At 39.1% G+C, this 13,593-nt stretch overlaps 2 protein-coding genes across 2 annotated transcripts in view; both read right to left on the reverse strand.

The window, feature by feature from the left end:
* Positions 1–1,330: 1,330 nt before the first annotated feature.
* Positions 1,331–4,475, reverse strand: LOC149151326 (uncharacterized). The gene is made up of 2 exons (XM_089440730.1): positions 1,830–4,475; positions 1,331–1,707 (listed from the first exon to the last, which is right to left on the reverse strand). The coding sequence occupies exons 1-2, from the start codon at positions 3,597–3,599 to the stop codon at positions 1,504–1,506; spliced, it is 1,974 nt and encodes a 657-aa protein (XP_089296856.1). The 5' UTR covers positions 3,600–4,475; the 3' UTR covers positions 1,331–1,503.
* A 6,118-nt stretch (positions 4,476–10,593) lies between these two features.
* Positions 10,594–13,593, reverse strand: part of LOC149151327 (proteasome assembly chaperone) — a 203,592-nt gene continuing 200,592 nt past the window's right edge. The window contains exons 3-5 of the mRNA XM_089439804.1: positions 11,412–11,487; positions 11,204–11,268; positions 10,594–11,000 (exon numbers count right to left, since the gene is read on the reverse strand). Coding sequence (XP_089295930.1) covers positions 10,908–11,000; positions 11,204–11,268; positions 11,412–11,487 — 234 coding nt within the window. The 3' untranslated portion in view covers positions 10,594–10,907. The remainder of the gene's footprint in view (positions 11,001–11,203; positions 11,269–11,411; positions 11,488–13,593) is intronic.

A 13,593-nucleotide genomic window follows, 5' to 3' on the forward strand; every position in this document is an offset into this window, starting at 1 on the left:
TAAAGACTGGTTAAGGCTACCACCACCTAATGTGTTGTATCCTTCCCTATTATGTGAGGAATTATACGATCCCTCGCACCATCCAAAATTATATACCTGGCTTTCACATCCTTAAGGTTATGCTCGACTACTTAGTTTGGGTTTAAAGGAACGTGGATTTGTGTGTTCACAAAATCTCACAGACCATTCATTTTTAAAACTATGGTGATATGCTTCTTCCAGGGATTGAAGTAAGCAACCTCATCCAACCTATCTTCATATCTCAAACTATTCAGTGATCCCATCTCACAAATTGACCTGGTAACTTGGCCACAAAACCCTAGTTGCACAATTTAAAATAATTTTGCTACCATAAAAAGCAATGTTCCACCAAGACTCCGGGACGAGGAGACGCGAGTGCGGGGAGATGCACAAGGGGGACATGTGGGAGTACCCTCAAATTTTAGGGAGATTTAAGGGGGACGGGGGGATGTCAGGGTATATAATTTTCTTTCCTTCTTAATATATATATATATATATATATATATATATATATATATATATATATATATATATATATATATTTCAAATTCATATTCAATAATGAAAGCATAAATAGAATGATACATACATAATTGAATTAAATAATGAAATACATTGATCCATACTCATCATCCTTACTAATACATATATGATTCATCCATAAACCATGAGATTCAATAATGAAATACTCTGATCCATATTCAATATTCATTATTCACCATTCTCGAATCTACATTGATTTAAAAATTAAATTCATCATTCATCATTCTAGATTCTAAATTGATTTAAAATTAAAATTCATCATTCATCATTCTAGATTCTAATTAGTACTAAGCAAAATAGATTATAATAGATACTGAAATCTAAAGACTGGAATAGTAAATTGATATAACTAAAACTCAAAAACAATGGAGTGATGAGTCTAAAAGTCACTCTAAAGCAATGTTGCACGAAGCGGGAGCGAAGCGCAGAAGCGCGGAGCGCGGAAGCGTCATTTTCCAAAAATCTAGGAAGCGAAGCGTCCGCGGAAGCGTCTGCTATATATATATATATTTTTATATTTTTTTGCATTTATACTCAAAACAAACATCCCAAATACCAAATTAATTGTAGAAGACATGAAAACATGCATATTTTTGCATAAATCAAGATAGATATGGCATCCATGATTCCATTGTAGTTACTAGTATGTACAACAATCATCTATATTCTAGCTATTACAAACATACATCAAATTTCAAGCATATTATAAAACATAAAACATTTAAGCATATTATAAAACATAAAACATAGAGCATATTATGATTTATCTAGCAAGTGAGCAACTGTCAACATTTGTCATGTCCAAAATTCAAATAATAATGTTTACAAAATATGTCACTTGGTCACCGCCAAGCCAAAAAGGTTCAAAATTCAAATTCACAAGTCTACAAGTCTAATGAGTAATCTATGACAAAAAGAAGTAGATTGTGAATATATCTACTAATCTCTCCTCCTTCCACCACGAATAGAACGTGATGGCGGGCCTCCACGTGGTGGCAATGAAGAAGATGGTCCCTGTGTAAGTCGTGGCACTGGAACTGATGAAGAAGAACCCCCTGCCGTTGGTGTTGAACCATGGAACCTAGAAACCAAGGGACCAGATGGGGGTGGGGGTTGTGGCATATCAACACCCGTGTCATCATCCTAGAATCGCTCAAAAAATTCATGCAAAAAAAAAAACACTAGTTAACAAAAAAATTAAAAACATGAATTAGAGAAATGCTTTATAAGGGAAAATTGGAAAATTCATACCACAATGGACATACCTGGATAAGAGAATCCTCTAATTGCTCTAGTCGCAACACTCCATCCTCCAAATTGGGCTCCTCTGGATTCTTGTCCCAAGTCAACAAGTCTTTATTAGACTTTGCATCTTCACAGTAATGGGACAACAATCGCAAGTTGTAATGAACATAAACCAAGCTCTCTGCCCGGTCTAAATTCAACCTGTTCCTTTTAACACTGTGGATGAAAGAATAAGAGCTCCAACACCTCTCTGCAGAAGAAGTGTTTACCACCTGTGATAGCACCCGCAATGCCAAACTCTGTAGAAGTGGAGTAGGCCCTCCATGCATGTTCCACCACTCAAGAGCAGAAAAATGCTCTCGATCTTCAATTGCATGCATGCTCCCAAATGGACCAGTGTTGCTCGTATAGTTGCTCACCTGTCTCCGTACCAATGCAGCCTCCTCATTATCAGGGATTAATCTACTCAATGCAGCCATATATTTTTCGTGAACCTCTTTATCTTGGTGTGGTTTTTTCCTGACTCCCCCCCCAGGTGCTGGTTTTGAAAGCCATGATGGATGATAGTATTTAGGTGTCAAAACATATGCTAATGCATGCAATGGAACATTTAGCATATCCCATCGTTTTTCCACCTCTTCACGAATATAATTGTACAAGGTGGTATCTCTAGGCTCAACAATGTCTTTAATCTGCCCCAACATGCTATCCATTTGCTCATACACCTCCCCAATTACTGGTCGATCTGAATCTGCAAACTTGATCATGTAATAAATTGGTTTGGTGAATTGCAAAACATATTTAACCTGTGACCAAAAGTAACTGTCAAGAACAGTGTCCTTGACTTCATTAGCACCATCTGTGTCAGTGTTAATTTCATCCCATGTTTCAGCACACACCAGATTAGTTAAAGCTTGTCTCACCCTCACTAGCCGCCTAAAGGTGAGGTAATAACTAGCAAATCTTGTCTTTGCAATTTTAAGCAATTGCAACTTGGAGAAAGTGCCATAGAAGTAGTTTACCCTTGTATGCCCTGTGATGAATTTAATGAGCTGCTTCCCTTTCCTGTAAACCTCAGCAATCCACCCACAATCTTTGTGTTTCACAATATCATGCATCAAAAGGTTCAATGTGTGAACCAGGCACCCAGACCAAAAGATGTGTGGATGAGTACGCTCAATAATTTTTCCTGCTAACTTACAATTTGCTGCATTATCTGTGATCACTTGAACCACATTATTCGGACCAACATCTTTGATTGATTTCAATAGGAGATCTGCAATGTTTGGTGCAGTTGCACTGATGGAGGAGGAGTCATGAGATGCAATAAATACTGCACCACTAGAAGAAACACCAAGAACATTTATCAAATGTTGGTTTCTAATATTTGTCCACCCATCTGATACAATGGATACCCCAGAATCCACCCACTCATGTGTAAAACGTGTCAAAGCTCTTTGAACCTTAGCTTTTTCTCTTTCTAATAACACTGTTCTAGCTTTCTCATAGTTGGGGGCCTTGTATCCTTTTGGGGCTTCATTGATGGCCTTTACCATTTCATGCCAATAGGGAGAGCGAAGCACATTGAATGGTACACCGCAAGCACAAAGAAAACGGACTATCTTTCCATCCACATCATCCCTCCCAGCAACATTAAGGAAATCCCCTATTGTTTTTCTACCTCCAGAGGTTGCAAAAGTACCATGAGGAGATGGGCAACTACCAAATTTAGAGGTTGCACTTGATTCAGAATGAGTTTTTTGTTTCTTGTTTTTTCGTTGTGCAGCCATCTCAATTTGGATGTATTTTTCTCTTTGTTCACTTGAAATGTTTGGGCAAATGGTTACCCCCACAGAACCCTTTTTTTCATCACTGTCCAGCACCCCACAAAGATGCCTCCTCAGACGGGTATATGAACCCGTATATGGTTTTCCTCCATGACAACCATGAGGGCACAAAAATTTGTAAGATCCACCACCCTTTCCCCCTTCAAGTTTGGTCACATAGTTCCACAAGGGATTTGATGTACCTTTCCCATCTTGTGCTTCAGTGTCCCCTTCAAGTTCATCCCCTTCCTCTTAAAACCCTTCCTCCTCATCATACATTGGGTCACCAAGTTCATCCCCTTCCTCTTCCCCTCTATTCCTCACCCTTGCCATCATTAAAACCAAGAGTGGAATGATACATAGAAGCCAAAAGAACACCATCTTGGAATATGGATATAGGTGGTGGACAACCTGTAAATAAAGGAGCAAGTAGAAACAATGGGAAAGAGTAGGAGAGGGAGGAGAAAAATACAATTTTTTTTTCAAAAAAACAAGGGAGTTTGGGGTTTGAACTTACCTCTTTAGCTCTTGTAGATGAAGTCCTCCAAGCTCTTGCTCCAAGCTCCTCCTCCTTCTCCTAGCTCCTCCTTCTTCACTCCTCCAAGCTCTCCTCTCTTCTCCTCTCCTTTCCTCTCTTCTCTTCTCCTCTCCTCTCTTCTCTTCTCCAACTCTCATAAACTCAAAGTGAGAAAATGAGAAGAGAATGGGGGCTTTATTCTTTTCTAAACTCACCCTAAAGTGACCCTAACCCACCCCTAACCCACCCCCTCATGCTTAGTTAAGTTAGATTTTAAATGAAATTAAAAAAAAAAATTGATATGCGCGGGTTGCGTGCGGGTTGCGCCCGGGTGGCGTGCGGGTGGCGTGCGCTTCCGGGCAGGTTGCGTGGCGCCACCTCATGCCCGAACCGCATGCCGAAGCGCGATTCCGGGGGGCCGCAACCTCATTTGGCAGGAGTCGTTTCAAAAATGCGGAAGCGCGCAACCTAAAAATCAGAATCGCGATTCCTCTGTCGATTCCGGAACGCTTCCGCACGGGTCGCGGTTCCGGGTTAGGATCCGGGGGGGGGGCGATTCCTGCAACCCTGCTCTAAAGTACACAAAGGGCTTGGTGCTCTTGATTAAATACTAATTCCATACCCTTGTACATGACAAAATGCAATGGAAACATTGCACTCCATCGAATCTTGAATTCCTGGAAAACTGTTAAGTCTGCTGGATTTTGAGTGAGATCTAAAATTCTACTTTCTCCATATGAAATCCAATGAGGTCAAAACCACTCTCAAACATCCTGAGTCATTTCATGGTAATGCTAAAAGTTTAAGTAAAAGGATGAAAATGAAAGATAAAGGATAATGTCACTTTTACTTTAAGAATTTAACATTACCATGAATTCAGTGTTTTACGACTCCGACTCGGCTGAGGATCGACTCCGAATCGGTAATGACTCGGCCTAGTCGATTTCAATGACTCGGTCGTTGTAAAAAATACATTAAATATTTATTTTTTTTATAAAAAAACATAATTTTAAAGATTTTCATTCATGTTTCCAAACACATAGCATTATAATATAGATGGAAGACAACATATGATCAAAGTAGGCTCATGAACCAATCCATTATATCAAAATGGTCCCCAATGGCTACATAGTCAACTGTCATACATGATCAAAGTGAAAGACTCAAAACAAAATACAAATAACCAAGGAGGCTAGAAATGGCCTCTACAACAAAAGTAAACTGTGATGCTGACCAGACTCCAATACTAGTACTACTGGCTACTGCCAGAGGAGCCAAGATCATCTCGACCAATCTCTGGATCAGACTCATCATCATCATCAGAGTCAGACAAGGGGCCCCATGCCTCCTCATCATCATTGTCTCCAACTGCCACTGTAGAAGTGGTGCCAGTACCACTAGCAGATGCAAGCTGAGATAGAGTAGATATGCGGCTGCGCTTCTGTCATGGCTGAGCAGAGGAAGCACCTACAACTGGAGTCCTACTCCTCGGAGTCCTTGTTGGCTGTGAGACTGAGGCTGGTGGATCGGGATCTGCATTCAACTGAACAGGCTGAAGTGGATGTTCCAGTTCAAGTTCATCAAGATCCTCATCAGGATCAAACTCTGGTGCACGACTCTCCACTACCCAATCTGATGTTGGATCAATGTCTTCCAACACAATGGGATCTGAATCAGGTCTTTTGTTCAGCAATTGGTTCCGTCTGAGCCGAAGGTTGTATTGGACAAAAACTAGATCATTCAACCGTTTTTGCTCCAAACGGTTTCTCTTCTTTGTGTGAATCCTCCCAAAGACAGACCAATTGTGCTCACACCCAGATGCACTGCAAGTTTGACTCAAAATACGAATTGCAAACTTTTGCAATTGAGGGCACTGGCCACCAAAGGCCTCCCACCATTGTGCTGCAAAAAACATAGGAGAGTAATGAATTATGAGTTAGATGAAGGCTGAAGCTCAACAAAATTACAAATTATATCTAACTTTCAAATTATAAATGATTTAACAAACTTTAGTCTTTAATAAAAAAAGTAAAACTGTAAAACCATTAAGAAATTGAAAATTGAAATTTTTGTTTACCTGGCTCATCTGCTTCTCTTGCAATCTTTGCTAGGTTCTTCCCAAAGGTACCTGTTGCATTGCTGAAGGATGTGACCTGTTGATGTATCTGCAGCTGATCAGACTCCGATGGGATCATGCGTTCAATGCAATCAACCAGTCCATCTCTGACCTCCCCGCTCAAAGCTCCTGACTCCTTAGCTCTATAATGATACCGTGGGTTCAAAAAATACCCAGCTGCATGTATAGGGCGATGGAGTTGATTGTTCCATCTTTCATCAATGATTGCCCAAATGGGCCCATACTTTGCCACTCTATCCTTGTATGCTGTCTTTATTTGCTCCTTTGCTTGATCCATAGCCTCATAAATGAAGCCCATAGCCAACCTTTCCCCATCCACCAACCGCAACACCTTAACCAGTGGCTCAGCAAGCTTCACAATCTCTGCTGCCTTTCTCCAAAAAGTTTCATCATGGACTTTCCTTTTCAATTCTCTGCCTTCTGGTTTGTTAGACCAATTGGTTTGATTCCATTCATCACTGGAAAACATCTTTTGCAAGTTTCTATGTCGGGAAAGCATAGATTGCAATGTCAAAAAATGTGTAGCAAATCTAGTGATGGCAGGCCTAATAATATCCTTGCCTCCAGTGTGTTTCCTCATGAGACTCAAAACCAGTGTATGATTGTAGATAAATTTTGTTATGCTTTTGGCATTATCTACAGTGTTTCTGACCCAATCTAATTTTCCAATATCCTCAAGCATGAGGTCTATGCAATGTGCAGCGCATGGGGTCCAAAAGATGGTCTTGTGTTTTTCCTCTAACAGTTTACCAGCAAGAACATAGTTAGAGGCATTGTCAGTGATGATTTGAACAACATTAGCCACCCCCACATCCTCAATAACCTCATCCAATAGCTGAAACAACAAGTGGCCATCTTTTACCTTATCAGATGCATCAACTGATTTTAAAAACATGGTTCCCTGTGGGCAGAAGACAAGAAAGTTTATGATGGTACGGTTTCTTTGATCAGTCCATCCATCTGACATGATGGTACACCCTGTTCTTGCCCATGAGTCTTTGAACTCTTGCAAATACTCATTAATGGATTGAATTTATTTCTGCAAACGAACCCCCCTTAGCTCTTGCATAGTAGGGCCTTTGAAGCCTTTTCCAGCAGCATGTATGGCATCAAACATAGGCTCATAATATGGTGAACGAGCAGCATTAAAGGGGATATCAGCATCATACCACCATCTAGCTATGTAGTCACAAGCAGTCTCCCTCAATTCTTTCTTCCAATGGTCATCTAAAGTGGGATGAATTTGACCTTTACTAACTTCAGGACCATGTGCATCTGATGGAGAGGAGGGAGTGAAATAACTTTTGATAGTCACATCACCCTTCATTCTACCCTTTCCCTTATCTTGAACTGAACCAAAAGAGGGAGGAACATAACGGAAAGGGTTGGATGCCTCAGTTTGAGGGATAGAGGAAGAACCCTCAAAATCATAGTGGGGGTTGGTAGCCATCATTCTTTGTATCTCCCTCTTCCTCCCAATTTCATCCTGTATCTCTTTTTGCCTAGCCTTATCTTCTTTAAATTTTTCAAAGCTTTCCACCAAATTCTTTCTAATCTCCCCAATTTGATCAGAGGGACATGCGGTAATTTGGCCTTTAATCCCTGCCAAGTGTTGTTTCAGCCTATGAATCCCCCCAGGACCTGCCTTAATTTTCTTATGGCAAAATTTGCATTGCATTTGACTATCAACCATTTCAACATATGCCCAAGCAGGATCTTTTGCTCTAGGTGCCATTTTTTGACTAGGAAAACAATCTGAAAATGAAAAAAAAAAAAATTGATTCAATGTTCATTTATTTGACAAAAAACACTCTCTAAGCTTTCTTGATATGCACCTAAAATTTACTAAGCAAAAACAGATTTGTAAGGGTGGAAAAAAATACCTCCAGGCACAAACTGCCTCCTCAAGCTTGCTCCAAGAATCAGCTCCTCAATGCTGCTCCAAATGGCTGCCCAAGAAGCTCCTCACTCCAGCTACAATGCTCCTCCAAGACTCCTCACTGCTGCTCCAAAACAAGCTCAAGAACTGCTCACTAACTCTCAAAGAAGACTCTCACTCAAATGCATAAGACTGCTGTGAGTGAAATGAGAGCATTTGGCTGTCTTAAATAGAGTTTGGGAGGGGGAAATGGACCCCAAAAGCATTTAACAATTTACCATTACCCTTTGGAATCCACAAACCCTATTTAACTTTACCAAAAAACACCAAAAAAGTGAAAAAAAATCATGATTTACGCTGCCCAGCCGGTTTTCATTGACCCGGCCTGGTCAATACGGACTCGCCCTGGTTGACCGAGTCAACTATGACTCGGCCTGGTCATTGGATGACTAGGCCGAGTCATAGTTGACTCGGCCAACCTAGCCGGTTAGCTGGCCTAGTCGTAAATTTTTTTATTGGCTCGGTTTGACCAGGCCGTTTCCGAGTTGACTCGGCCTGGTTGTAAAACAATGCCATGAATAGCATAGCATTAGTAGGGAAATATGGTCAAATACTACGTTTTCCCTGTCATAAATCATTGTTTACAAGCAAATTTAAGGGGGGACGCATAGCCCATTTTGTGGGGGGACGCCTTTTGGGGAGTCGTGTCCCCCACAATGGGGAAATGTCCCCCCCTGGGTCTCCCCGCGTCTCCCCAAAAGAGGGACGTAGGGAAACGTTTCCCCAAACATCCCCCCGTCCTTGGTGCGTGGGGTGCGAGGGGTGCGCGCACCCAACCCTGCGGGATGCGTCCCTGTGGAACACTGATAAAAAGAAGTAATTCGCTGTTACAAACCCTAGTGATCTCGGATCTCTCTCTCAGAGTTTTCTAGAGCTTTGATACCATGTTAAATCTCCTAATACCAGCGTAGATTTATTTTCTCCCAACAATTATTTAATCCTAGAAATTTATTTTATTATCCAAATAAATTCTGAATTGTTGAAAAATGGAATCACTGGTATTTTAACCTCTACAAATGTATATGCAGCAGAAATAAAATCAGAGAGACCAATCACACATTACAACAAATAAATACCCACAACAATTCTCCTTCATTAATCAATCTCAGAAAATCAGGGTTTCGACCCACAGATTAATTACAAGGAAATATGCATTGATTGGAACATGTAACTCAGCCCCACTAAAAGAATTTGGCCTACTAGATATTAGCCTCTGAAGAGATTCGGGATAGAGAATTTCAGCCCACCTCTTACATTCCCCTCGAACAACCGTTCCACCTCAAGAATTTCAGTGTTGGCAAATCATCCCCTCCAACAATTCGACTTCCTCACTTCAACAATTCGGCTCTGCAATCTCCAACAATTCGACCTCTTGGAAATGCTTTTGAATCAACCTGCAATCTTCTTCTTTCTCTTCAATCTAGATGAGCCTCTCGGTCTAGAGAAATCGCTCTCCCTCTTTGAAAAAATCGATTTCCCAAAATGCAGTAGCTGCTTTCTTGCTGTTGTGTCTTTACCTCTCTTAGGCTTTCATTTATAATCTTCATCAACCCCAAATCCTTAAACCTAATCTCCCTTCTAGAAGATCTAGGAGATCAGGAGTTGAGATCATTTATAAATTACTTAAATAATTTTATTATTTATCCTTACAAATTGACTTAATAGTCCATAATAATTACTTGACTTTAATTATTGTATTTTTCCTAACTTAGACCTGGGAAAGAAGTCATAAATCACTTACTCCACCAAGCAAGCACCTAAAGAGGCAACTAACCATCTCCTACAAACTAAGACACCAGTCTCGTGTAGAAGACCTTCCGAAGCTACCATAAGCTTCAACAAAGCCTAGCCTAAGGGCCTTCCCCATAACTTTTGATAGTGAGATTTTCCCAGAACTTGATTGAAGCTTAGAAATTTTACAGCCCCATATTGAAACTGTTTGATGTCAACTTTTGACTTCATACTAATTATTGAGAATGTGAATGGCCTTATTTATAAAGCATTTCATTACCAATAGAACGTAAACATTAGTATGAGTTTGCAGAACAGTATCAATCCATCTATACCCATTTACACAGACCTGCAAAGGTTCCCTACATGCATACAAATCAAATGAAGTGAATATTTCAATTCTAATCTGTAGAAGGAAATGACGTCTGGTTAAAAAAAATTAGGATGATGAAGAAGACAATTCTGAAAGTCACCTCATGCAAGAAGATACAATCAGTATTATCTCAACCCCTTTAACCAAGTTAGACTACTTATCAGTTCATGCTTATAATTCTGTGAAAAACCGTCATTTATTTTCTGCAATAATCATTCGCTATCTTTGGATAAGCATTTCTTTGGTATGATGTAACATAGCTTTGTCATAAAACATCTTTCTTAGGAAAAGATACAATTACCTCATCTTCAACATAATATGAAAGTGCAATGGAGAATTACCACCTTTTTTTAGTTCAATATGAAGAGTTAAGAGTCGCTAACTTGGCTCTTATTAAAACCCTTATAAGTACTTATCACAAGTATTTTCTGCTCCATTTTATTCAAAGAATGAAACATTAAACATGGAAGAAACCGTCAGAAGACAAAATGCATAAATTATAACACACAATAACCTAAAGGAGTAGAAGTATTAACACTGCCCTTTCTCATCCTCTATCGCCACATTCCTGCATGCTAGGTGGCATGGACACCAGAAACCCTCTTCTGGCCATCTTTGGAATAACCCAGACTGTTCAGTTTTTGTATAAGTATTCTTTCTGCAAGTGCCTGAAAGCAAAGTGTTTCAATTTGAAATGACAATGGTCAAAATCTGGACGATGCAAATAGAGTACCTGTTCAGATTTTAAAAGAGTGTGTAATGCAATTACATGATCAACTACAGTATAACAGAGAGCACATAGCATAAAATACTTTTAATAGGATTGAGAAAAGATGGAATTCAGTTTTTGCCGACACATTTTCGAAAGTACCTCAAGCATTGGACTGTTTTTTGGAATATTGCATGCCAGTATTATATTTAGTCCTGTTCTCAGTACTGCACATAAACACAAGCATGCACATCTATCAGGAAGTTTATATTTAAGCTTTGGTAATCCCATTGAGAATAAATATGGTGTGCCATTGCTAGACAATAAGAAACGTAATGATAGGTATTAGACATGTAAGATGAAAAAATACCAAGCCTGCGAGCAATGCCTGCTCCTGTACTATCAGCACCTCCACCAAGTAAAGATGTTACACTGGCTGTGTTGTTCTGCACATAGTCAAAGTCAATATATTTCATTTATTGCAGTAAGCACACAAGTTGCTGGAGTCCATAGTCATAGGGACAAACTAGCCTTCACCATTGACAAATGTATAGTTTTGTTAGTGATATAACTACTGGAATCAGAGTTGTTCACCCCAAGCTACTATTTCATTTTACTATTGTAATGGTAAGCCTGCAAGTAAAACCCACTCAATATAACCTTTCTGGGATCTGGAAAATCGCTGAAGAGCGGAAAGACTACAGAAGAGAAGCATAGAATAAACAGAATGAGCAGCTTATAAAAATCAAAATTTAGACAGAATAGTAATTACCCTGCCCTGATACTTCAATGCAATTTCAAAATTATGAAGCTTCGTCAATTTAAACAAACTAATTTCATCTATTTGGATCATTTTGAACTGCCCCACTCTCCAGAATTTCTTCAATCCAACAGGATCCTGACTCCTAAGTTCTAACTAATGAATTTTTAGATTGCACAGTTGTGTTTGGAATTTGCTATCAGATAATCATTAAGGGGATTTTGAGATCTAAAATGGGCCTCCTAAGAAAAATAATAAAATAATAGTTAAATTAATAAAATAAGAGCTATAAATTTTTAAAGAAAAATAAATAAAACTATTTTTTTATAGTATTTTTGACTTATCTCCTTATAGGTTTACTCAAATGTCAAGTGTAGGCACCCATTGGATCAGTAATTTTAATTCCATATCCAATGAGTACCCACTTTGCATACTTTTGAGAAAAACGACACCAAAAAAATTGAAAATACATGATTTTCAATTTTTTCGGTGTGGGTCTTCTCAAGAGTATGAAAGGTGGAAACTCGTCAAACGGGTGCCGACACTTGACATCTAAGAAAATCTATAAGGAGATCAGTCAAAAATACAATTAAAAAAATAGTTTTCTTCTTTTCCCTCCAAAAATATGTAACCCTGGGGATGACATCATCATCTTGAAACTTATTGGGTCTTTTAAAGTTGATTTTGTTAGTACATTTTTGGTGTTGAGATCCATTTTTTACTTCAAAATTTCCCCATTGGAAACTAGATCATCAAATAATTTTGATGACACCTTCCTTGAACTGACTCTCAATCTTTCATTGACAGTTATCAGAAATTTGAAACCAATGTACTCAAATGCAATAACCATCAGCCATATACTAAATGGAAGGGTGTGCCAGATAGTATAAATTATCTGCCAATCGTTTTCCCTATAATTCAGATTTCATCAAGGCCAAGTTTAAGATCTTATTTGTATTATCATCCTAACCATTAACAATGGGATCCAAGGAGAGTAATTCCTATTCACTACCACAAACCCAATGTCAGATGTGAAATAACCCAACCCAATTAACAAATCCATTTCCCTGATCTCTAATAGGGTCAAAAAGAACCGAATAGTGTAATGAACAGCTCATCTAGGACTTTATCATTGTTGGCAAGTCACACTGCCAAGTTCCCTGTGCCTCCACCCAATTGGCTATGATGTTAGATCTGATAATCATAGATATGACAGTTGTTCTCCTTGAATTCTACATGGCACGAGGATTGTGATCAAAGAATTAAGGACAAAATGCTGGATGTGATAACTCATGATATCAAGTGGGAGGACACAACGATGTTAACTTTTAATAGTAGGCGTGATTTATTTTTCCTCGGCAATTAGTTTATACCCAGAAAACTCTTTTGCTCAATAAATTCTGAAAACTGTTGGAAAATAAATACACTGGTATTTTTAACTTCAAAAATAAAATTACAGCAGAAATAAAATAGGAAAATCAACCACAGGAACAGCAAAAAATTATGCCCAAGCAAATTCTCCTTCACTTTATTAAATCTAGAAAATTGGGGCCTTGACCCACAGAGAATACATAGAGAAAACAACACAATTGGATCCTAGATTTCAGCCCACTGGAATTTCGGCATCTAGAGAAATTCGATCCTCTAGAAATTCAGCCTCAATGTAAAAAGCAGCCCTAGAAATCTCAGCTCCTCCACCTACAAAAATCGGCCTCCTTCTTCTCCACCTATGCAGCCTCTTGCACACTAGGGAACTCAGCATCCCTCCTCTGTGCAAAACTGGATGGAAAAA

The sequence above is a fragment of the Pinus tabuliformis genome, chromosome 9, assembly GCF_031772625.1.
Source record: "Pinus tabuliformis cultivar Carrire ecotype Pingquan chromosome 9, CPIR1, whole genome shotgun sequence".
NCBI lineage: Eukaryota > Viridiplantae > Streptophyta > Pinopsida > Pinales > Pinaceae > Pinus > Pinus tabuliformis.